The 24864-nt window shown below is 43.8% G+C and overlaps 2 protein-coding genes and 1 pseudogene across 2 annotated transcripts in view; 2 read left to right on the top strand and 1 right to left on the bottom strand.

Annotated features, from left to right (window-relative positions):
* The first annotated feature begins 510 nt into the window (after positions 1-510).
* LOC112072723 (host cell factor 2) lies at positions 511-7137 on the top strand. Its single transcript, XM_024140107.2, has 16 exons — positions 511-766; positions 1223-1371; positions 1598-1761; positions 2002-2204; positions 2415-2499; positions 2589-2692; positions 2905-3147; positions 3376-3567; positions 3851-3915; positions 4102-4282; positions 4370-4419; positions 4500-4643; positions 4827-5012; positions 5290-5587; positions 5702-5777; positions 5920-7137. The coding sequence occupies exons 1-16, from the start codon at positions 577-579 to the stop codon at positions 5927-5929; spliced, it is 2340 nt and encodes a 779-aa protein (XP_023995875.1). The 5' UTR covers positions 511-576; the 3' UTR covers positions 5930-7137.
* Positions 7138-7387: 250 nt separating this feature from the next.
* LOC112072722 (centrosomal protein of 83 kDa-like) lies at positions 7388-16258 on the top strand (annotated as a pseudogene).
* A 259-nt stretch (positions 16259-16517) lies between these two features.
* Positions 16518-24864, bottom strand: part of plxnc1 (plexin C1) — a 19388-nt gene continuing 11041 nt past the window's right edge. Inside the window, exons 16-25 of the mRNA XM_070439901.1 lie at positions 24666-24839; positions 24376-24476; positions 23502-23574; positions 22718-22752; positions 22541-22636; positions 20272-20435; positions 19828-19975; positions 17350-17490; positions 17181-17255; positions 16518-16673 (exon numbers count right to left, since the gene is read on the bottom strand). Of these exons, the coding sequence (XP_070296002.1) occupies positions 16578-16673; positions 17181-17255; positions 17350-17490; positions 19828-19975; positions 20272-20435; positions 22541-22636; positions 22718-22752; positions 23502-23574; positions 24376-24476; positions 24666-24839 (1103 nt within the window). The 3' untranslated portion in view covers positions 16518-16577. The remainder of the gene's footprint in view (positions 16674-17180; positions 17256-17349; positions 17491-19827; positions 19976-20271; positions 20436-22540; positions 22637-22717; positions 22753-23501; positions 23575-24375; positions 24477-24665; positions 24840-24864) is intronic.

The following is a 24864-nucleotide window of genomic DNA, read 5'->3' as shown; positions in this document are numbered from 1 at the left end:
AAAATTTCAATGCATGTGTCTATTACACACGCATACTCACGCACAAGCACACATTTAAAATATAGGTTCTCTAAGAAAAATGGTGGATCTTCTCCACTTGCATCATGTGAGGCTGGAGAAAGAGTGTTTCGGGATATTTCTTGAATGTTGTAGCTTGTTGTATTACCAGTAAATAATGCAGACAAAGTAGGTCAAGGGTATAAGTGGAGGACAAGGAGTAAAACTAAAATCAAACGTTAAACTCTGGCTCAACTCAATTTCTTGAGTGGCTATCTCTGGCATTTCGGCAAGCCTAAAGTTGGTAGGATGTCAAAACTGAATTTGTATAGCATATAGTAGCTTAGAAATCACTTCAGAAATACAAATCCACAAATTGGATCAACACCTATTATTGGCAACAACAAAAATATGATGTCCAAATTTGACACTTTTCCATTCATTTCGATACAAAAGAATTGCAACTTCCTCTGTTTAGTTTTGCACTTTCGGTGAAGGGAACAACGCGAGAGTTTGCCACCTCGCTCCGCCTATTTCTCTCTGGTAACAACAAACAGCGCCAAACTGCCGTAACCGTTCATGGACCGAACCCCGGTGTGTAGCGTTCCTGACGGAACAATGGACCCTTTATGGAAAAAAGTCAACTCATTTACTGGACCTATTCCCCGGTCAAGACACGGACACCGAGCAGTGGCTATTCGGGAACTTATTATCGTGTTTGGAGGTGGAAACGAGGGGATAGCGGAGGAGCTCCATGTTTACAACACCGGTAGGCTAACGCGTTAATTAACTATTTTGGCTAGCTAATGGATGCTACACATTTTGTGTTTGAGAAGTGAGCTAACTTAACTATTTGGTTTTCCTAGCCATCTGGTGCGACTAATATGTTAATGCCTTGAAAGTTTCACAAACATTCCCTGAAGCTAAGCAGCCAGCTTGCTTACTTGGCTAACGTTAGCTAGCGAAGCTAACCAAATGTCTATCTACTGCCTATGGTTGTTATCAGATGTAGTTTCTGTGGTGAATAGCTAACTTGGCTAGTATACAATTGATGTGGTGTGGAACAGATGATCACTGGAGAATCTCGAGGCCATGTAGCTAACAAACAAACAATTGTCGACTTAGCTTTTATAAGTTATATTGCGTAATTATAGTCACACAGTGTATTATGATTGAGTAAACATGAGTTATTCTCAGGTGATCAGACCTCTAGCCCTTTGTCTAGTCTCTAAGCAGTGGTTTCTCCCAGCGGTGAGAGGGGACATCCCTCCAGGCTGTGCTGCCCATGGTTTTGCCTGTGAGGGAACCCGCATCCTCGTCTTTGGCGGCATGGTGGAATTTGGCAAATACAACAACAGCCTGTACGAGCTACAGGTGAGGCTCTCGCACTCACTTGCGTCTTCTGTCATAAACATCCTCTTGTCATGTTTTATGCATAAGGTGAAGAGTGTGCTGCAGAATTGTCATTCACAGACCTGTAGCTCTGATGGAAGGTCTTCACAAGCACAACATATTTCCCCCTTAGATTGTACAGTAGATTGTATGTAGTCACTCGGCTGGATAAGATGCCGTAGTTGACCTTTGACCCCTTGTCTATCAGGCGAGCCGCTGGCTGTGGAAGAAGCTGAAACCCAGGCCACCCAAGAACGGCATGCCGCCCCCCTGTCCCCGCCTCGGACACAGCTTCACCCTCATTGGGAACAAGTGCTACCTGTTTGGGGGACTGGCCAATGACAGTGAGGACCCTAATGGCAATGTCCCAAGGTATGGAGCTATGTACCTAGCTCCAACAGTCTCCAACGCAGCTTCTCTAATCAGGGTACTGAGGGTTGTGATAATCATAAGAAACCTTAATGTTTGCTCTGTCACTAATGATGTTCTCATCTAGCCTGGACCCAGATCTGTTTGGCCACACCAATGACCATAGGAGTTGGCAAGACAGCATAAACAGATCTGGGACCAGGCTAGTTCTCATCCCACTGGCTCTCTGTTTTCACTCTGCAGGTACCTAGATGACTTTTATGAGCTGGAGCTGCAGTCAGTGTCAGGGGTGAAGGGTTGGAACATTCCGGATACTAAGGGTGTGGGTCCGTGGGCTCGAGAGTCCCACACCTCGGTGGCATACACTGGGACAGGCTCCCCCAAACTCTACATCTTCGGAGGGATGAGAGGCAGTCGCCTTGACGACCTCTGGCAGCTTGACCTCGGTAACCTCATCTCAGTCTACTAACATGCGTTGATGAACCACAATCTGACCACAACACTTTGAATGAACTAACCTCCTTGGTGTGAATTCAGGTTGCTGTAGCAGTAACCAACCTTCAGTTTTTTAAACCGCAACCTTGTGTTTGTGGTGATGAACTGATTGAAGTGAGGTAATCTAACTGGCTCTCCACTCTCTTCCGTCTGCTCTTTAGAATCTATGACATGGTCTATACCTGACACTAAAGGACCCCCTCCTCTACCCAGAAGCCTTCACTCTGCCAACGTTATAGAAAACAAGTAATGGAAATATGTATTTTGTGTGTGCTGTATATGTTTGTGTGGCATCATGGATGTTTGCCTAATATGTTTTTTTTCTGTGTGGGAAGGATGTATGTTTTCGGGGGATGGGTCCCCGTTCCAGAGACAGACACACCTAACGCCCTGGGAGCTGAATGGATCTGTACCAACTCCTTATCCGTGCTCAACTTAGGTCAGTATCATACTCATTATTACATGCTTATCACTTAGTGTATCTGACTGGTCACATAACAGGCATTCCATTTAAATTCATATTATGAGAATCATCATATTGAATTGAACCCAGTAAGGTGAAATCAATCAAATGTATTTATAAAGCCCTTTTTACATCCGCAGATGTTACAAAGTGCTTAAACAGTTTACCCCCTTTCCTGTTGATATCAGACACCATGACATGGCAGAGCCTTGGCCCAGATCAGCAACAGTGGCAGACAGTGAGCCAGGGAGACCAGCAGGGTCAGGGGGACCAGGAAGAGCCCCAGCCCAACAGCGGGGGACCCCGAGCCAGAGCAGGCCACTGTGCTGCCTCTGTCGGCTCCCGCCTCTACATCTGGAGCGGCCGTGACGGCTACCGGAAGAGTTGGAACTACCAGGTGTGCTGCAAGGACCTGTGGTATCTGGAGACAGGTGAGAAGAGAGACAAGGATACTGTTAATATCAGCATATGTCTTATTACTGTAGCTCAAAATGTGCTGCAGAGTCATACCATCTTTAAAGCATATTTGTATATATTTTTTTAAACCTTTATTTAACTAGGAAAGTCGGTGAAGAGAGTGTATTTCTCATTTGTTCACACTTGCTATCTGCAAGGCCATTTTGCTGCTACAATCTAACTGTGACTTGTGGTGTTTTCAGAGCGGCCCTCCACCCCAGCAGCAGTACTACTGGTCAAGTCCACTGTCAACATGCTCCATGTGGCCTGGCGCCCCCTACCTGCAGCAGAGTGTTACATCCTCCAGCTGCAGCCCGTCTCCTCCTCTAACACCCCAGCCAACCCCACAGCCCGACCCAGCACAGGTGGCCAGGATAGGAACCCCCAGGACCAAGGTGAGAGGAGAAATCTACCTGCTGCTCACACACAACCAATCAGAGACCACTAATTTGAATAGGAATGACAACAGTGAATTTCACATGGCCTTCAGAGGAGGTCTGTCTGATGCCAAGCTATTGGCTTTGAAAGTGGTTTAGAAGCAGAAGCCTTTGTCCAGGGCCATCTGGTCCACTCTCAAGGCCAGGGTTGACGTCTGTACTGGGCCAGGGTTGAAGGTTGAAGCAGGCTAAGAAGAGGCATATATGTAAAGCTATGCTTGATGTGCTCTTTTTCCTCCAGATGTCCAGTCAGCTCAGGTCCCAGACGACCCCAGCTCACAGGAAGCCCAGAAGACGTCCCAACAGGTCAGATGGTGACCCTTATACCCATATCCAGTTGTTTTCGCTACAGTGCTGGGAAAGTGCTATATTCAGATGGTGTTAGTACTGCCATTGAGACCGTAATAGCTAAGCTAAATGTTACATCCCGATTTTGTTAATGCTACATTGACTGACACTGAATATTGCGGTCTCTTCCCCCCCGCACGCCAGGAGGTGGCTGCAGGGCAGAAGGTGACTCCCGTGGAAGTGTCAGAGGCTGTTCGAGACCCCCATCCAGAGGGAGAAAGTGATGCTAGTGGAAAAACACACTCCGAGCCCTTGGGACAGGAGGGTGACCCCACAAAAACCTCCCAGCGCTCAGACACAATGGCGAGCAGTGAGCACCAGCCAGGTAACAGCATGGACCCCAAGCTAGCTTTTTACTAGTATGGTTTGAATATCATCGACATAACCAATGACAGTCCTTCCTCATTCACAGGACAAGAACCTGACAGCACTTCCTCAGATCCCAACACTGTCAAATGCAAGGTAAGATTAGAATACTAATGAAGTTATTCATTTTTCTACCACAGAGACTGAAGGAAGTAACCCCTGTCTGTGCCCTGTAGGTATCTGGTGAGAAATCAGATGAGTCTGAGTGGTTTGATGCTGGAGTGTTCAAAACCCTGTTCTCTGAGGTTACCCACTACTACCTGCCACCTGAGAATGACATTATTCCCACCATCTACAGCAGACCCACTAACACTAAAGAGGTAAGCCACATCTTGGTTTGAATCTTAAATGACAGTATATAATGAAAAACATGCCCCAGAATGTGTGCAGATAACATGCAGAAACCATCTTCAGCTAGCAGTCTTTTTTGTTAATTTGTCTCTAATCTGTTTATTGATTTTCTAATTTGACACACACACACACCATTTTCCACACTCCCACAGATTAAGTTGCAGGGGCCTCAGGACTATGAGTGGAGGGAGAAGCAGGAACTGTGTCCAGGTGTAGCCTACAGGTTCAGAGTAGCAGGCATCAACAGCTGTGGTCAGGGAGACTTCAGCCCTGCCAGCGAGTTCAAAACCTGCCAGCCCGGCTTTCCCGGAGCGCCCTCAGCTGTCAAGATCACCAAGGTACAGTACACTCCCACAGCCTACTTTACACACAGAGAAGGTTACTGATGAGGGGTGTAAATGAGGCCAAGCACATTAACAGAATGTGCTGCCAGCATTCGTTATTGTTCAACAGAGGCTTCAGAGAGCTCACATGGGAGATTGTGATTTCTTGCTGCCTTTCTAGTTTCACAATATATTTCTAGTTTTATCATATGTGTATCATTGTTTCTCCTAAATTAGCTGTTTTGCCTCTCATCCTTTATCAACCAACCACCCCCTCCCTCCCTCCCCCCAGGCTAATGACTCTGTCCACATCACGTGGGACTCCCCCACCTCCCCGTCAGGTAAGATCCTGGAGTACTCCATGTACCTGGCAGTGAGGAAGAGCCGGTCCAGCAGCTCTGAGCGTCCTGGCCAGCTGGCCTTCATCAGGATCTACCGCGGCACCAAGACCTCTTGCACCGTCAGCCCCGCCCACCTGGCCAACGCCTACATCGACAGCTCCGCCCCCAACCGGCCAGCTGTCGTCTTCCGCATCGCGGCCAAGAACGAGCAGGGCTACGGGCCCGCCACACAGATCCGCTGGCTACAGGGTACGCGGCAAGACGGGTGGGGGGGTGTTTATCCTGACTCTGAATCAGTACTCTAGTGGCATACTGACTGTCACAACTGAGTGGTCTCTAACCATGGGCTCTGTCTCCTTTCAGATGCCAGTAAACTCAAGGCCTCGTCGTCACAACCAGATGGCAGCCCCACGGAAGCAGAACAGGAGGCAGCAGACAGGTGAACAAGCTCTGCTCTCATCTGACTAAACCTTAGAAGGTTTATATTAGATGAGTTGTCCCCTGCCATTGTCAGGCTTGCTCTTTTTAGAGTTTGATGTTAGAGGACTTATTGTTGTTGTTTTTCTCCTCGTGTCTTGCAGCTCAGGTTGAAGATGGACTGCCAGACGCTCGCCGATACCCAGGAAAGATGATGTAACTAGTCAGAGGGCATGACTACTTTCCAACCCGAGCCATGTCCCTCACAAAAAGGCTGTACAGAACTTATAGATTTTTAAGTTATTTTTTATGTTTTTTCTAATTGTTGTACATAACTGTTGCGTGTGTTAACTTCCACCTGTCATTTGACCACACTGTATTACATTATAGTGTACAAAAAGTTGTACTTCCATTAGTATTTTTGAAGTTAAATAGTTAACTGATGTTATGACCAGAGAATTTCCCCTCTTGTCAAACAGACAAGGAATGAATGTGCCTTAGTGTATGAAGGGGTTTTGAATGGGGATGATGATCAACCGGCCAGCGACTGCTTCACTATAATTAACATGTAGCAAACTTGAATTGAATAGTAGTGCGATATTTTGTGTATTTATAATTTGGGCCAAGTCAATGGTTGTATTTCAGCCTCAGCATGCAGAAGAAGTATTTTTTTAAAGTATAACATGATTCCAACACAGCACTTCTTACATGCCTTGTGGGTATGGAATGTGAGGGTTTGAGTCCATCAATTTATGTTTTTCATTTACCATTTCATATTTATGGATACTGTTTTTTATCCTTTATTCAATTGTCTTTATTTTTATTTTGTAGCCATAGGAAGTAAGCCATGCGTTTGTATCTTAAGCTATCCATACTTCTGTTAATACATAAATACAGTGATTGACACTACCTTTCCTCTCTTACACCACTGTAGCTCACTATGCAATGTGGAATTCACTAGATTTCTTTGGGCTGCTCATGTTTACGAATTGAATAGTAGATTTGATCCAGACATTAATTCCATCTGATTCCAAAGCTACTTAGTATGGCGAAAGCGAAGCTGCATATGATTCAAATATTTTTTGTTGAAACAACTAACATTTTTTACCATATGTTACTCAGTGAGTATGTAGCCTAGATCTCTTTTTTTTTGTTAATATGAGCTCATTACAGGAGAGAATTGTTTTAACATTCCTGTTTTGTTACAGGGTTATATTGAAAAAATAATCTGGGCAGCATGACTATGTTATCTCTGTACTCTTGGTAGGTGTATGTTGTACAATGTGTCAAAGGAGAATCTAGAACATTGTGGACTTTTGTTAACAGTCCAAATGTAGTTAAACACCAATAAATAAAACTGGTCTTGACAATCTGCTAATGAGCATTGACTATCAGTGTGTGTGATCATTGTCTGAAATCAGGTCGTCGTTGGCATTAGTTAATTAACATCTACCGGTAAATTACAAAATACACCGCAAAACCTTTATTTAATTTGTGAAAATGGATCAAACTGAAAACTTAAATTCATTGTAGCAAGTGTTCAGGACTCACTAGCCCTTTCCAAGAGCCTATGTAATGTTGCCATTTAACCACATGGGGCTAAAATTGAAGTAGAGTTAATATAAATCTCCCATGATTCCATGCGAGTCTAGTTCTCCGCAGGATAGCTCGTTTTGTCAAGGTGTCGAGTTCAAGAGGTAAGCAACGATCAAAACAGCATATTATTATCGCTAAAGTGGTAGCATTCTAAATTGTGCCCAAGAGCTAGCTTGATAACTGATTTGACATTGTTCAGTGACCAGTTGTTAGCACGCAAGCTAAATATCTAGTTGGCTAGAACCGTGGGAGTTAAAGCGCCACTTTCGAAAAGAGTAGCACTAGTTATTTCTCTAGATGACTGGCTAGCTACTGATGACAGCTTGGATATCTTTGATATTTGTTTTTGTGCGACAGTGATCAGCAAAACACAGTTATGCTATCAAGTATTAACGTTAGCTAAAGTTACTCACCACTGTCTGTACTTGCATAGTAACGTTACGGGTAAGACAGCTGAACTGTTTAGTGTGCAGTGCTGGGACTGTTAGTCTTTGCTGGATCGCTTTGCCTGTATTTAGTACGTCTGACATCCTGTCTTTGTTCTTTGAGTAGCTAGCTACATTTATCCAGGGTGGGTGGGGTGCTTGAGATGATGTCGAGTGCAGTGTTTGAAATCAAGTGTAACGGTTATATTGGTGATTCCCCTTGCCACTTTATTGTTAAGCCAATGGGTTTTTGGTTTTAGTTTTATCTTTACTTCACCTACTCAACATGGCATCTTATTGGCTGGTTTGCGTAGCTTGCTTACGAGGGAGGATGTTTCAGTTAGAATGGTCCCAGTGAACAAGCACCAAACCAGCGGTAAGTTGTTGGTTGCAAAGTACTGTACGTCAAAAGTGATTTTTATACTCCCAAGTGATGATTTAAATGTACAATTTATATCGACCGGTTTGTAAATGTTATTCGAACATCACACATAAGATGCAGTGTTTTTTGGAGAATATTGGTTGTGCATTTTGTTGTAAAGAATTCCCGCCAGTACTAGCTAGCAACTTACTGTGTCTGGTGGGGGGGGTTAATATATTTTGTACAGTGCGTGAGTGCAGAGTTGGATGGTGAGCCGTGCATTGCATGACGTGCAATTTTGTGCTGTTCCTATCAGGTACATTGTTAAAGATATTATATTGTAATTGTATTATTTTGGTAACTACATAGCCCAGTGAACAAGCACCAAACCAGCGTGCGTGAGTGCAGAGTTTGGATGGTGAGCCGTGCATTGCATGACGTGCAATTTTGTGCTGTTCCTATCAGAATAAATCTCCATGACTGGTGCTACACGTTGGAGTTCGTGTCGAGGATTGATTGTACACAACGCAAGAAGAGTACTGTTACAGTGGTGCCGTGACCGTTCTTCTGGATCGGATCATCCTTCGCTGGATTTCCATCTCACAACTTCGCCGTGGTTGCCGTTGAAGAATCAGATAAGACGTTGCTGTTGCAGTTTATGGCGATATCGCATTTCGCCACAAGAGGGCGCCACCAACTTTTTATTATCGAAATTGATGATTTCTCTGGCTGAGACACTTCACAGATAAACGATATAACTTTTGTTACTTGTTTATTTGCAATTCTAATGTATATCTGATATAAGTAGGGTGAGTTTTACCAGTGTACTAGATATAGGTTAGATTTTGACGTGAGGTTAAAGAAAGAAATATATATATGCATTTTTTTGCTATTTACATTTTTATTAGTGTGTTGATTTCCCATTGTTAAAATGGAAGGTGTTGGGAGAGGTAGGGGTTTCCTGTCATTATATCTGTCACCATCTGTTGGTAGGGGTTCAGGCAAAATTCCAGTTGCTTCTACACCTATGCCTAAACTGGAGGGTGATGTGCGATCCTTGGATGCTCAGGATATTCCACCCTTGGATTCTGTGGAAGATATACTGCAGCTGGAAGGTCTGCCTCGATCAGAGAGTCTTCAAGAATCTGACCGAGACCGTAACAGTGTAGTGAGTGAGCTAATTGACCAGTCTGCTTACGATATCCGTACTGACCTACCAAACTCGGACAATTCCTTAACTGATCAGTTACAGACGGACTGTGTTGACAGACCCACTGTTGCAACAGTACACAACACTGTTACCCCTTATGCAGTTGAAGGTAGTCGGGGTCGTATTAGGTCAAGGGCAGGAAGACTATTTAAACCAGTGTCAAGACTGATTGAGATTATGAYTCAGCAGAKAGTTAGCTCTTGAAGGTTAAATATGTGAATAGAGGGTCAATGGTATTGACATCTTTTATTTGTTTTGCTTTTACATCATTGTGACCATGATTAGAGGTTGCAYGATGGTAATGTGACGGATATGATCAACTCTCTTATGGTAGTTTATTTTATTACTTGGATGTTTTAAAGTCACTGAGTGTACTTAACATGTAACAGGCATGTTTACCTATGAGGGCTAAGGGGATTGATCAACCGCTTTTCACTCTAATTCTCAAGGAGAATAGTCTAATGACTGGAATATTTAGTGACTGATTCAAAGCAGGGTCTGCATCCTTGGTATACACAGCTTTACCTTTTAGTTTCTCTATTAGGTAGTATAAAAATATATCTAAAAAAAAAAAATCTGAATTATTCTGTACATATGTTGAGTGTCTCTGTATCTGGTATGTTTGCACAGTGCTGTTTTGTATTTTTATTATTTTTCTTTGCAAGTGGAATTCAGTAGGGGGGAGTGTAACAGGGTTATATTGGTTTGCCACTTTATTGTTAAGCCAATGGGTTTTTGGTTTTAGTTTTATCTTGCCTTCACCTACTCAACATGGCATCTTATTGGCTGGTTTGCGTAGCTTGCTTATGAGGGAGGATGTTTCAGTTAGAATCGTCCCAGTGAACAAGCACCAAACCAGCGGTAAGTTGTTGGTTGCAAAGCACTGTACGTCAAAAGTGATTTTTATACTCCCAAGTGATGATTTAAATGTACAATTTATATCAACCGGTTTGTAAATGTTATTCGAACATCACACATAAGATGCAGTGTTTTTTGGAGAATATTGGTTGTGCATTTTGTTGTAAAGAATTCCCGCCAGTACTAGCTAGCAACTTACTGTGTCTGGTGGGGGGGGGGTTCATATATTTTGTACAGTGCGTGAGTGCAGAGTTTGGATGGTGAGCCGTGCATTGCATGACGTGCAATTTTGTGCTGTTCCTATCAGGTACATTGTTATCAGGTACATTGTTAAAGATATTATATTGTAATTGTATTATTTTGGTAACTACATAGCCCAGTGAACAAGCACCAAACCAGCGTGCGTGAGTGCAGAGTTTGGATGGTGAGCCGTGCATTGCATGACGTGCAATTTTGTGCTGTTCCTATCAGAATAAATCTCCATGACTGGTGCTACACGTTGGAGTTCGTGTCGAGGATTGATTGTACACAACGCAAGAAGAGTACTGTTACACAAGCATAATCATCCCTCCCTTGACCACGCGTATCCACAACAGAAAGTGGAGAAATCACTTGAGACATAGGCTGTGTAGTTACCTGAGCGGTTGTCATTTGCACAAATAACTGGGGAATTTAGAACTACCATGGTAACAACTGCAATTTGCCCCATCCCACCCGTCGTACCATCCTTTCAACGTCAGTCTTTACCATGTCCGACCTGCAAACAGAGGAGAGCAGTGCCCCTCTCTTCCCTTTTGAAGTTGGTTCTGTTTTATGATTAATTTTGTTGAGCTAAAGCCTTTGTGGAGATGAAGTGGATCGTGCTTTGATGTCAATCTTTCTTACTAATTGGATGATGCATTTGAAAAGGGATGGAGTGGAACAACCCACAGCTCTCGCTTTCCCTAACCTTATTCTCTCTTGATATATCCATCCAGTAGGGGCGAGATGAACCCCTTGTATATATCTCTTTCACTGTGTTTGTCCCAGGCTGCAGGATGAGTTTACCCGGGGGCAGGGAGAGCTGAAGCGTCTCCTCAGTGACAAGCAAACGGCCCAGGAGAAACTGCAGCTGCTGCTGGCTGAACTCTGAGGAGAGATGCTGGACAAGACCAGGGAGCTGGAGGAGCTACGACTACAGGTACTGGAGCTAGTCCATAGAAAACACACCTACTGACCTATGACTACTGTAGTGTCCCCTTTGTATATGGCAGTGTGTCTGTCTCTGTGCCAGTGTGTACAGCAGTCGGTTTGTTTTGTAAGGTGCTGACCCCCCAGCGGTTGGAGCTGTTGAAGGCCCAGGTGCAGCAGGAGATGGAGGGGCCTGTCAGAGAGCGCTTCAACAAACTGGAGGAGGTGAGCATCGTGCCCCCAGAACACTTCTGTCTGTTCTCTAATGCTATTTACTGGTCTCTGCTCCTGACTGCTTTTAACCACCTCCGACTGTCTCTGCTTCTGTTTTTTATGCTTTGTACTGCTTCTATCCAGCTTCAGTTGCTTTGGATAGCTTTTAACTTATTCTCACACTTTAGTTCCACCGTGCTCTCGAACTGTCACAGCTTTAACTGCTATCTTCACAGCAACTGCCTGAGAACTAAGTGTTGAATGTTTTTGAGGGTGGGACATCACACTTAAACTGTCGGATTATTGAGAATGAAAAAACAGTACATCCGTTCAAATTCAACTTTCTCTGTTTCTCCTCCTTGACTATAACCAGCCCTCTTCTCTGTGTTCCTTGCAGGAGACTGAGAAGTACAGGTCTGAGTATAACAAGCTGCGGTACGACTACACCTTCCTGAAGTATGAGTTTGACCACCAGAGAGAGGAAAAGAAGATCCGCTTTGATGCTGAGGTATGTGTGAGACATAACGTTTTTAATGTGAGGTCTGATACAGTATGTTTGTCTTTCCATATACACTACATGACCAAAAGTATGTGGACACCTGCTCGTCGAACCATCTCATTCCAAAATCATGGCCATTAATATGGAGGTGGTCCCCCATTTGCTGCAATAACAGCATCCACTCTTCTGGGAAGGCTTTCCACTAGATGTCGGAACATTGCTGTTTGGACTTGCTTCCATTCAGCCACAAAAGCATTAGTGAGGTCGGGCACTAATGTTGGGCGATTAGGCCTGGCTCGCAGTCTGCGTTCCAATTCATCCCAAAGGTGTTCGATGGGGTTGAGGTCAAGGCTCTGTGCAGGCCAGTCAAGTTCTTTCACACCGATCTCAACAAATCATTTCTGTATGGATCTCGCTTTGTGCACAGGGGCATTGTCATTCTGAAACAAGAAAGGGCCTTCCCAAAACTGTTGTCACAAAGTTGGAAGCACAGAATTGTCTAGAATGTCATTGTATGCTGTAGCGTTAAGATTTCCATTCACTGGAAATAAGTGGCCTAGACTGAACCATGAAAAACAGCCCCAGACCATTATTCCTCCTCCATCAAACGTTTACAGTTGGCATTATGCATTGGTGAAGGTAGCGTTCTCTTGGACTAATCTGGGTTTGGAGGATGCCATCAGACTGCTAGATGGTGAAGCGTGATATATCACTCCAGAGAACGGGTTTCCACTGCTCCAGAGTCCAATGGCGGCGAGCTTTACACCACTCCAGCTGACGCTTGGCATTGCGCATGGTGATGTTAGGATATGGAAACCCATTTCATGAAGCTCCCGACGAACAGTTCTTGTGCTGACGTTGCTTCCAGAGGCAGTTTGGAACTCAGTGGTGAGTGTTGCAACCGAGGACAGACTTTTTTTTACGCGGTCCTGTTCTGTGAGCTTGTGACCTACCGCTTCGCAGCTGAGCCGTTGTTGCTTCTAGATGTTTCCACTTCACAATAACAGCACTTACAGTTGACCGGGGCAGCTCTAGCAGGGCAGACATTTGATGAACTGACTTGTTGGAAGGGTGGCATCCTATGGCGGTGCCACGTTGAAAGTCACTGATGTCTTCAGTAAGGCAAATTTATTGCCAATGTTTGTCTATGGAGATTGCATGGTAGTGTGCTCGATTTTATACACCTTTCAGCAACTAATGTGGCTGAAACAGCCAATCCCACTCATTTTAAGGGGTGTCCAAATACTGTTTGTGTATGTATAGACATTGCTCTTCTGATATGTTGTGTGTGTTCAGGTATCACGGCTGGAAAGGGACAGAGAGGAGCTGATGGCCCAGTATCAGGGCATAGACCCGTCTAGAGACGGTAAACGTGTTGAGTCTCTGCTGAGAGAGAAGGCCCAGCTCCACCGGCGTCTGAAGGGCCTGGAGGCTGAGGTGGCTGAGCTCCGGGCCCAGAGGGACAACTCTGTCCAGCAAGCCGAGAACGTTCAGCGCATCCAGGTCCGCCAGTTCGTAGAATCCCAGGCTGCAGCCAAGTCACTGGAGGTAAGAAACTTGTGGTCTCTGTCTGTCAATCTTGAACTGTTATTGTCACTATAAATATTAAGCTACGTGATGAAATATATCTGTTGGAGTAAGTCCTAACTTAGGTAGAATGACTTTACTGTGTGCTTGGTTTGATTTGTGGAATAATGAATAATTTGATTGTGTTTCAGGCAGAGGCAGTCACTGCGCCTGCAGTTGGAGCGTCTGGGGAGCGAGTTGCAGCTGAGTCATGAACAGAACACCCAGCTGACCGGCAGACTACACAAGGCTAAGAGAGAGGTCAAGACCCTCACCAGCCAGGTAAGTACCTATATGATCCTTAACCTCTAACCCCAGAGATCATCAGCTGTGTTTCTCATAGCAGATGCTCTTATCCAGATCAACTCACAGTCCCCACCATAACCCCTTATATCAATAGGTTGCTGTGTGCTCATGCCAGTTTCTCTGTTTCTCTCAGGTGGAGGGTGTGAGGCACTCTCACAAGCTGGAGGTGGCCAATGTGAAGCTGGAGCGTGCCAGGTCTAGAGGGAGAGAGACACACTACAGGGCCAAATGGAAGGTAACTCCGCAAATAACCTCTGTGTTTTGATCATACATGTACTGTACATCACACTCATTTTAGTCTGTAAACTTAACTCTTTCCTTCCCGTCTCTCTCCTTTCGACTCCTTCAACTTTCTCTCTCTCTCTCTCCCCCTTCCTTTCTTCTCTGGCTGTCTGTCAGGTATGCAGTCTGATGTGGAGGTGTTGAAGGGGACGGTGGAGAGACAGAAGGAGGTCCTGGCTGAGAGGGAGAGGGAACTCGTCCGGAGGGTGCAGGCCGCTCGCGAGGAGGAGTTTCACAAAACAGCCACCGTGCACGAGGAGAAGTTAGGATCCAGATTTTTCTCCCTCTCTCGGTGTCCCTCTCGTGTGTGTGTCACAGGAGGTTGGTGGTACCTTATTTGGGGAGGGTGGGCTCGTGGTAATGGCTGGAGTGGAAAGGTATAAAACACATGGTTTCCAGGCGTTTGATGCCATTCCATTTGCTCCATTCCAGCCATTTTATGAACCGTCCTCCCCTCAGCAGCCTCCACCGGTGTGCGTGTGTATATAATGTGTGTGTTCAGGTCGGTGCTGGAGGATCGTCTGGCTGAGCTGGAGCAGCAGAGGGCGCTACAGGATGCTGCTGGCCACACCCAGAATGAGGAGCGTCAGAGCCACGGTCTGTTCACCCTTCTAACATCTAGAAGGTGGAAACTGTACAGGTGCATCAAAGCTGGTACACAGAGACTGAGAAACGGCTTCTATCTCCAGGGCATCAGACTGTTAAATATCCATCACTAGCCGGCCTCCGCCCGGTACCCTGCCCTGAACCTTAATGGACCTGCAAGGTCATTCCAGACGTCTGCATTGGCCGTGCAGCATTTATCGTGAAATGGCCTCTGCAGAAGTCAGGGCATGCATACTTCTTGTGCTTCGCCGCGCAGAGCTGTTGTCAAGGAAGTGAGTTTGTGTTTATACAGGACCTCCCGCCCTCACCTACCATCAAGCAATCAGGTCAATGCGGAGCCCTCCGCATTGTTACAAAATTTGAGAGGTGCACGGTGATGTGGTACGGAGCTCAATTTTCCCACTGCATGTCTCTGGGGGCTCCATCCATACGGCGCCTCCGACCATATTTTCTGATCAAGCATAAATTGGCTCTTAGTTAGCATAATCATTTAACACTGGTCACTTTACTAATGTTTACATACTGTATCACTCACTTTGTTTATACTTCTTGTCATGGCTCATTTTTAGCTATACCTTTCTTGATTATGTGTGTATTACTGCACGGTTAGAGCTAGAAACACAAGCGTTTAGCTGAACCTGCGATAACATCTGTGTACATGACCAATAAACTTTGATTTGATAGGTGTTAGCAATATGGTAGAGGTCACTGCTCCATCCCTTTCTGTCCCTTCTCATCTTTCTCCCCACCCCTCTCTCTCAGGAGGAGCAGCACCAGAGAGAGTTATCACTGCTGCGTTGGAGGCTGGAGGAGTTAGCCTGTACTCAGCAGCAGCAGATGGTGGAACTGGGGCCTCCCATGGACGGGGGCCTCTGGCCTGCACGACTCTCTCCCTGGACTCTGACCTCTCCACTCTGACCCCCCCCCCCCAGAGAGTGAGTGTGCCCTTCACTGTAGGATTTATTACTCCCTAAAAGTGATTCTTTGGTGATGTTCTAATTTAATAAGTGAGCTACCAAATATTTTGTGAAAAACATTTTGATTTTATTGGCACAAAACATATCAAATGAAAAGAGAAAGAGCTACATAGATTCAATGTTTACATTCCTTGGTGAGTAACGGTGCTGGAGTCCTTCCATGCCTTGACTGTTGATGCCTATGTGAAGAATGATATCAATGGCCAACCAATGACTTACTCAGAGTTTTAATTGACTGTTGAGATTTGTATCAAATGTTTACACTAAGGCCATCACTGAAACTTTAAAAGCGTGATAGTCCTAAAGGCAACCTTTAAAAAAGGTTGGTTTCACGGCTCTAAAGCACAACATTTATACAACTTTTTTTGTGATGTTATTTCAAGATGTATGTGTTTTTGTATTTGCAATTCATACAAATAAATGTTTATGCTTTACTGAGGTCGTGTACATATTTTTTGTTCTGAGCTTTACTTGTGTGAACCATTAACACTAGAGCTGCTGAACTCTTCTTTGTCATTCGGTTGAGGAAACAAAAGTCCCAGCTTCAGAATAAGAGTATACTGCTTCTGGGTAAGTGTCTAGCTGGAATGTGACCTGCTAATTCATGCTATCATTTGGTTCATCCCAGTAATCTGAAAAGCCTCCCTCCTTTATTTTCTTTAATTGTAAATCCCTATGTAGTCTCCTGACATTCCGTCTTTAGAACAGCTTTCTGGCCTTCAGCATGTCGAAGGGGAGGGAGTGAGCTCAGTTTCACGAACAGTTGAGGCTGTCAAACAGGCTCTTCACATGCTGCAGTTGCTCCTTCAACTCCACGGGGGCGCCGTTCTGATCCAGCTTCAGTTTAATCTGCCAGGGAAACGCCACACACATCCAATTTTTGTTTACAAGTGGGGGGGGGAGAAAGGCCAGCTCGTGTCCATAAACTTATGCCACAATGGGGGATTATCATTCCACACTAAGTCTAGGCATGAATTTAAACTAAATATTTGGCACAGGTATGGCCAGCTGCCCTTGTAGAGCTCAAAACAGTCAACATAGATCATTACAAAATGAAGAACTGAAAACAGCCTACCACACAGAGAAGTGGTATAGGCTGTGTTATATCCACTGCCTTGCCACTGCAGTTATTTCCCAAGACCTAGGCTTTGTGCCAGTCATCTTAACAGTTACACAATGATCATGTCATGTTGGCCTGAACAACAGCTTTTTCAAGATGTTTAGTCCTGGTTGAAGTGATTAGACCGTGCAGGGGAAGTGTGAAGGTTATGGGAAAAATCATGAATGCATATTAAGGGGAGATTATGTGGGTGGTGAGACTACTAAAGGGGAGGGCGAAAAAGACGGACAGTTTACCTCATCAAAGTACCGCTGCATGTATTTGTAGAGCTCACAGAGGGAAGCAGATTCATTGAATTCGTTTTCATGTTTCTAATGAAACAGAAATATAAATGTAATGTCCTTAAAGCACAATATCAAAATAATGATGTATTTGAAAAATGAACCACTAGAGGAAGGGTGGTACCTTTGACTCCTCATGCAGGAACTCCTTGAACTCAGAGCTGTTGATTGGTGGCTGGTCCCTGACCTGCTTGTAGTAGGCCCTCACTTCCTGCTTGTACTGGGAGATATCTTTGGCATAGAGCAGCTTATTGGTTGGGTCATGCTGGAACAGAGACAGGGTAGAAGAGTCATGTCAAATCTAGGTGATAGGTGTGCTTACATTTGAGCTTCTTGTATTGTCAATGCCAGGTATTCTAAGAGGCCTGCAAGTTATGAGACAGAGTCTGTGGCTTGGATTTTGTTTCACAGCTATGGGCTCGATTCAATCAGATTTGCGCTAGCCGACATTGTAGGAGGTGGAACAGTGGAAGAGCTGTCAAATCCATAAGCGGCTACCGGCATTATACCCATCGCTGCTAGTGCTGAGCGTTTAACTGACATTTGTTATTTTTCATTTTTTTTAAACAACTAATGGATCGACGTCGGTTCAATTAATTTGAATTCCATTTCGTTTTTTTTCTTCTTCTGTTAGCTCAATGCGCAGTGCTGGGAGTTGTAGTTTCCAACAGGCCAATATTCTACATAGTTTACCACAAAAAAATATGGTAATTAACTAGAATGACCATAATCCATTGTGCTCCTACTTGGCCTGTCTGTGTAGGACAGACACAGAAAGGGAGAAGAGACAAGCAATGTTGCCTAAAATTCTTTAGGTCACTGAGCAAATTTTAGGTCTTGTGAGTGGAAACTTGAAAGTTGTGAGAATTATTTCAATAGGCTATTTGAGCATAATGTAGACTTACCAACAAAACCAATGGTGCAAATCCCATAACATTTTAACATGGAAATAGCTTTTGATTTCTATGATATAGCCTACAGTAGCCTAATATGTGGTGTTCAATTCAGGCCTACATTGCATTAGACTTAAAAATATATATATTTTACATTATGAAGGCTTGACATTAATGATTTTTTACTTGGTCTGTAACACTATGGGCCAAATAGGTGACTGTAAATTGTATTGTATGATGCAATAAACCACTTTACAAAACAAAATGTATTATTACCATACAGAGAATTAGACAATGTTGGCTACCCCTCTGACTACTGGCTTATTTGCATATTCAAGCCTGTCTCAAAATACAACACTGGCCCTTTAATTAAGATAAGCTTTTCACCTGACTTGCTTTTCAAAGACAGCTTGAAATGTAGCCCACACGTTTTGTGCTCTTGTAGGAAGCAGTACTCCCCATTGCTGACCTATACTTATCTATAACTGTGCTAGTAACTCGCTAGCTAGCAAAGAATATCAACAAACGTTCACATGAGCGGCTCTGAACTGATCTGCAAAGCGCATTCATTCACTAGCGGGTGATTGAAAGACCCCTAGTGGGCAAACCACCAATATAATTCTACTCCGTTGCGCTCTGCCTACAACAAAATCACAGCCTCAATCTTGTAAAGTTAGATTTGTTTTGGTGCATTGAAAAGAGGCTGATATAATGTTGATTCAATCACAGAAAAAAACATTGATCTATATAGCGCAAACTAATGGGGTGAACTCAGTGAAGTTCAATCTCTTGCGTCTCCGCGCGAGCTGACATTTCTGTGAGGCAGTCCTGGAGGAGGTGCGGGCCTAGCTCGTGCAGTTTAGAGGGAACATTGGAGACAAGACGCTTGAGATATCTCTACCTGAAAATACACGATCTAAGTGATTGATAGTAGGTATTCAGCAGTCATAAAAGTATGCCTTATTTACTTTGAAGAACTAACTAGGCAGCAGCTCTATAGAGATGAGATGATGACTTGGAATGAAATAATAAAGACATCAAATAAAACAAATGTATTAAACAACTGAAATATTTTATTAAAGTAATGTGAATAAATTATGGTTAATAAGTGATCAGCAGTAATGGGCAGTCACTACCATCATGGAACTTTTATTAAATGTTTTATTCTGTGTTACAGCATTCCCGCATAGTGCATTTAATGTTTAAAAATATATATTTGAAATCGAAAACTGATAATCGAACCGAAACTACCTCAAAAAGCACTAATCCTTCATCACTATTGGCTCTGACTCACTGACCAGCAGAGTCCTCAGTAGGCAACCATGCCCAGGAGCTGGCACCTAGGTTCAAACCTACAACCCTGTCCTTAGGGGGCGGGGTTCTTGCACCAGAGCCACAAATTCCTTAACATGTATTACGCTTCTCTTTGTTTAATTGACATTGACAGTTTCAGACACATAGAATAAATTAGGTTTTAACCTACAACCTCTTTGCTGCTAGGCAGGGATTTAACCATTGGAATTGTGGAAACGTACACAAAAGCACAATAAATTAACTTTGAACCTAAAACATCTCAGGTCCAAAGCAGGAATTGAACCACCAACTCTTTTTGCATATTTGACATTGAGATTAGCAGAAACTCACACAAAAGCACAAGAGATGAGGTGTGTTAGTCATTATATTCTGCAATGTCTCTGTCCTAGCCCCACCTTGCCCAACTGTTTCTCAGCCAGGGAGAAGGAGTCCATGAAGGCCTGGGCAATGACGGACAGACAGCCGTCTAGAGGCGGGGTCTTCTCCATGTCAAACACAAACTGGGGGTTTTTCAGGATGTTCACCCAGAACCGCAGGGGCAGGCTGGGAAGGAGCAGGACAGAGGACCAGTCAAACATTCTATCACTATCCCAATACAGTGAGTAGTGGATTGAGTATTGAATGAGTAGATACAACCAAGAAAGAAAGATGGATTCTACTATAAACATACTCAAACAGGTGTACCACCAGGGTCATATTCATTAGGCACCAAATGGGAGAAAACACAGGAAAATGGAGGGACTACTTGAACTTGTCCAATAAAATGCTCATATTCATTTCCATTGCAAAATGTTTTGCTATGGTGTGACCTAATGAATATGACCCAGATGAACACATACCTGTTGGTTTTCCAGATGTGTAGTACATCTGGATCACTGATCCTCTTGCTCTCTCCCTGGGCGTCCAGGAAGTCAAAGAAGTACTTGATGGCAGGCGGGGCTTTGAGGTTAGGGGTTCCCCAGATGGTTCTGAACAGGTTTTCCACAAACGAATGCACAGCGACCTGAGAGAGGAGGAAGTGGGTGGCATATGGTCACATACAGTTGAAGACGGAAGTTAACATACACTTAGGTTGGAGTCATTACAACTCGTTTTTCAACCACTCCACAAATGTATTGTTAACAAACTATAGTTTTGGCAAGTCGGTTAGGATATCTACTTTGTGCATGACACAAGTAATTTTTCCAACAATTGTTTACAGACAGATTATTTCACTTATAATTCACTGTATCACAATTCCAGTGGGTCAGAAGTTTACATACACTAAGTTGATTGTGCCTTTAAACAGCTTGGAAAATTCCAGAAAATTGTGTCATGGCTTTAGAAGCTTCTGATAGGCTAATTGACATCATTTGAGTCAATTGGAGGTGCTACACTGGGGGATGTATTTCAAGGCCTAACTTCAAACTCAGTGCCTCTTTGCTTGACATCATGGGAAAATCAAAAAGAATCAGCCAAGACCTCAGAAAAAATTGTAGACCTCCACAAGTCTGGTTCACTCTTGGGAGCAATTTCCAAACGCCTGAAGGTACCACGTTCATCTCTACAAACAATAGTACGCAAGTATAACACCATGGGACCACGCAGCCGTCATAACCGCTCAGGAGAAGACGCATTCTGTCTTTCTAGAGATGAACGTACTTTGGTGAAAAAGTGGCAAATCAATCACAGAACAACAGCAAAGGACCTTGTGAAGATGCTGGAGGAAACCGGTACAAAAGTATGTATGTCACACAGTAAAACGTGTCCTATATCAACATAACCTGAAAGAGACGCTCAGCCAAGGATAGAAGCCACTGCTCCAAAAACCGCCATAGAAAAGCCAGACTACGGTTGCAACTGCACATGAGACAAAGAATCGTACTTTTTTGGAGAAATGTCCTCTGGTCTGATGAAACAAAAATAGAACTGTTTGGCCATAATGACCATTGTTATGTTTCAGAGAAAAAGGGGAGACTTGCAAGCCGAAGAACAACACTAACCGTGAAGCACGGGGGTGGCAGCATCATGTTGTGGGTGCCTGCTCAGGAGGAACTGGTGCACTTCACAAAATAGCTGCATCATGAGGAGGAAAAATATGTGGAATATATTGAGCAACATCTCAAGACATCAGTCAGGAAGTTAAAGCTTGGTCGCAAAAGGGTCTTCCAAATGGACAATGACCCTAAGCATACTTCCAAAGTTGTGCAAATGGCTTAAGGACAACAAAGTCAAGGTATTGGAGTGGCATCACAAAGCCCTGACCTCAATCCCTATAGAAAATGTGTGGGCAGAACTGAAAAAGCGTGTGCGAGCAAGGAGGCCTACAAACCTGACTCAGTACACCAAGCTCTGTCAGGAGAATGGGCCAGAATTCACCCAACTATTGTGGGAAGCTTGTGGAAGGCTACCTGAAACGTTTGACCCAAGATAAACAATTTAAAGGCAATGCTACCCAAATACTAATTGAGTGTATGTAAACTTCTTACCCACTGGGAATGTGATGACAGAATAAAAGCTGAAAAATAAATAATTCTCTCTAACTATTATTCTGACATTTCACATTCTTAAAAATAAAAGTTGTGATCCTAACTGACCTAAGACAGGGAATTTTTACTTGGATTAAATGTCAGGAATTGTGAAAAACTGAGTTTAAATGTATTTGGCTAAGGTGTATGTAAACTTCCGACTTCAACCAGATTTGTCGCAAAGTGAATAAGGGACCAGGAAGTATGGCATTACCTCAGTGAGGATGCTGACTAAGAAAATTAACAAATAGCTGTTTGATGCAATGTTTTATATGCACTGCAGAGATAATTGCCTGATGGAAAAGTGTTTTCTCATGTGATCCTTATTTAGTATTTGTCAAGAGCTACAGTTTTTATCCCCTATTGTAAATGTCTTTCAAACTTCCCTTACACTGAAACCACACTGACAGCTCCAAGCAAGCCACTTTAGTACCTATCCACTTTTTTTTAAAGCAACGTTCATAAGTGTATGCTGGATCACACATAACTGAAGAGTCTAGACTTTTCCATCTTTCAGTTAACCATTTATCAGAGCACAGTGGCAGGTTGAAAGGGGTTGGTTTGACAGGTCAGGATGTAAGTTAACAGTGAGTTTTCTTGCCTTGGTGGAGAGCAGCTTGGTGAGGTACACTTCCTTCAGTTTCAGCTTCTTCCTCTCCGGGTTCTTCTTTTGGTCCTGGTCAATGTCAGGGTCAATCTGGAGTCAAAGAGCACCATTAATCAATCATATCAAACGCAAATCAGGGACATTCAATTCAGAGGTCATGTTGGCACTTACCAGATGGAAGTACTTTGTGGAGTAGTTCTGATCGTCTGTGACAAATACACAACAACAGGTCACCATGGATGACTAAATAGCAGACAATTGTACTAAATAGCTTCCTGGTTTCTGTTAGTGTTTTATATAAACTGACACAGGTAAGTGGTTTTGCATCTCACTTGTGTTTCACATCTGCCATATAACAATATTAGAAAGAGGGGGAGTGTAAATGTGGAGCTAAACATGTCTACTTTCAACTCAACTTTGCTGAGGTATGTTTGTTTTGTTGAATGTTGTTTTTTATGATTGTGTTTTGTATTATTTGTGTGCTTCTTTGTGTATTTCTTATGCGCCCATGCTGCCTTGATTGAGTAATTGTTTGTCACGCAGGGCTCCCTTGTAAAGAGACCTTTGTCTCAATGGGACTCCACCCTGGCAAAATAAAAGTTTAAATAAACAAATCCAATAAATAAAAGATGGACTTTGATAAAACAAATCGGAAAAGTTACTTTGTGCACATGTGTGTGATAGTGTGATGAGCATTAACTATGAGCATGCGCTTGTGTGTGTGTGAATACTGTTGGTGTGTACTGTGTGTAGTGTAGTCATTCACAAAAAGGTCCTTTATGTTATATTAGAAGCTTTGACCCCCCCCCCCCCCCCCCCCACACACACACACACACACCGCCACCATTCATTCCCTGTTTAATACAGTGTGAGGTGATGTGTACAAGGTCCACAACTCTAGGAGCTTTAGAGGCATGGTGCACTGTAGCATGGCAATCTCTGTTGACACCTTTACCTTTCAGGCTGCTCTGAGGACTCAGAGTGGGATGGGTCTTAGAGAGCACTTTGATGGACGCTCCATCCGGTACCTGTAGACACACACCGAGTTAGAAGGTTGATAAATGCTGAGTTACCAGCTTCTCAACCAGCTGGTAGACCTAAAATACAGTGATGTTCTACAGAGAGGCTAATAACACGTACAGGACTTCTAATCTAATTGTGGTCTGGTTTGGCGTTGTGACACAGGAAGCTCAGTCCTACTAGCCAGGCTGCCTTGAACAGAGCTAATACTGCTTGTTAGTAGCCTTGAAAACCAGGCTGCAGAATGAGAGCAGCAGAGCAGTACACTGTACTCAGTACTCTGATTCAATGTCAATGATGTTCTAGTCTAGTAAGACCCTCTACTTATTATGTGCTTATAAGATACCTGACGAATTTGTGCATGTGGTTTGGTGACATTAAGCAACAATTTGACAACCCAATCCGTCTAGTTCTCACAACTACTCAGGACTAGATTAAATCCGGATCGCGGAAGATCCACGTTATAGCGCGATTGAAATGAAAAGGTATTTTCCGAGTGAGCCGACATATGCAGGGTTTATAGTGAATGCAGTCTCCGCAAACACAGGAACATTGCCTTTAAATTTCAATCACGCTATAGAGCAGCTCTTCAGCGGTACTGATGCAATCCAGGCATTAGCCATTGAGTAGTACTACAGCTGCAAGGGATTGGAACTTTCATCTGCATTTTTGAAGTTTAGGCCTTCAACTACATGCCATTTAAAAAAAATTGTATCTGTCTTAGATGGTGATTTGAGATAAAGAGAGAAATATTGAACGTGAGATTAGGCTTATTTCCTGCATCAGGAAGCTTGGTAGTGTTCTCTAACCTTGTAATGCTTGAGTGTGTTGAGCATGGTCACTTCTCCTAGAACCCCTGACCTGGCATCCACCTCCTTCAGTGGGACAAACCTTCCATCCTTCTCATACTCTGCAGAGTTCAAGAAACAGAGAGAGAGAGAAGTCATTATAATGAACATTTGAAAGCCATTCCTTTGCAAGAATGTATGATCGATCAAGATGTTTTCATTTGAGGTACGCATGCTTTTAGAGACATAATTCTCTCATCACTCTTGCATTCTATCCTAATGTCTTGGACACATGAGGTACTACAACTGACCGATGTGTATCTGTCGGAGAGGGGTGTTGTAGGGGAAGCCAAACTTGGTCTTGAATGCCAGGAGGATCTTCTCCTTGACCTGCTCCACCGTGTCACAGTCCAGAGCACTGACCTCCAGAGGCTCACTGACCTCTCCGTCTGTTCCCACAGCAAACAGCACGACAGGCAGCTGACCTGAGGAAGCCGTAGAGACAGGCAG

The sequence above is a fragment of the Salvelinus sp. IW2-2015 genome, unplaced genomic scaffold (assembly GCF_002910315.2).
Source record: "Salvelinus sp. IW2-2015 unplaced genomic scaffold, ASM291031v2 Un_scaffold2013, whole genome shotgun sequence".
Taxonomy (NCBI): Eukaryota; Metazoa; Chordata; class Actinopteri; order Salmoniformes; family Salmonidae; genus Salvelinus; species Salvelinus sp. IW2-2015.
Note: the sequence above shows the minus strand (reverse complement) of the source record. Positions and strands in the feature narration are given on the sequence as shown.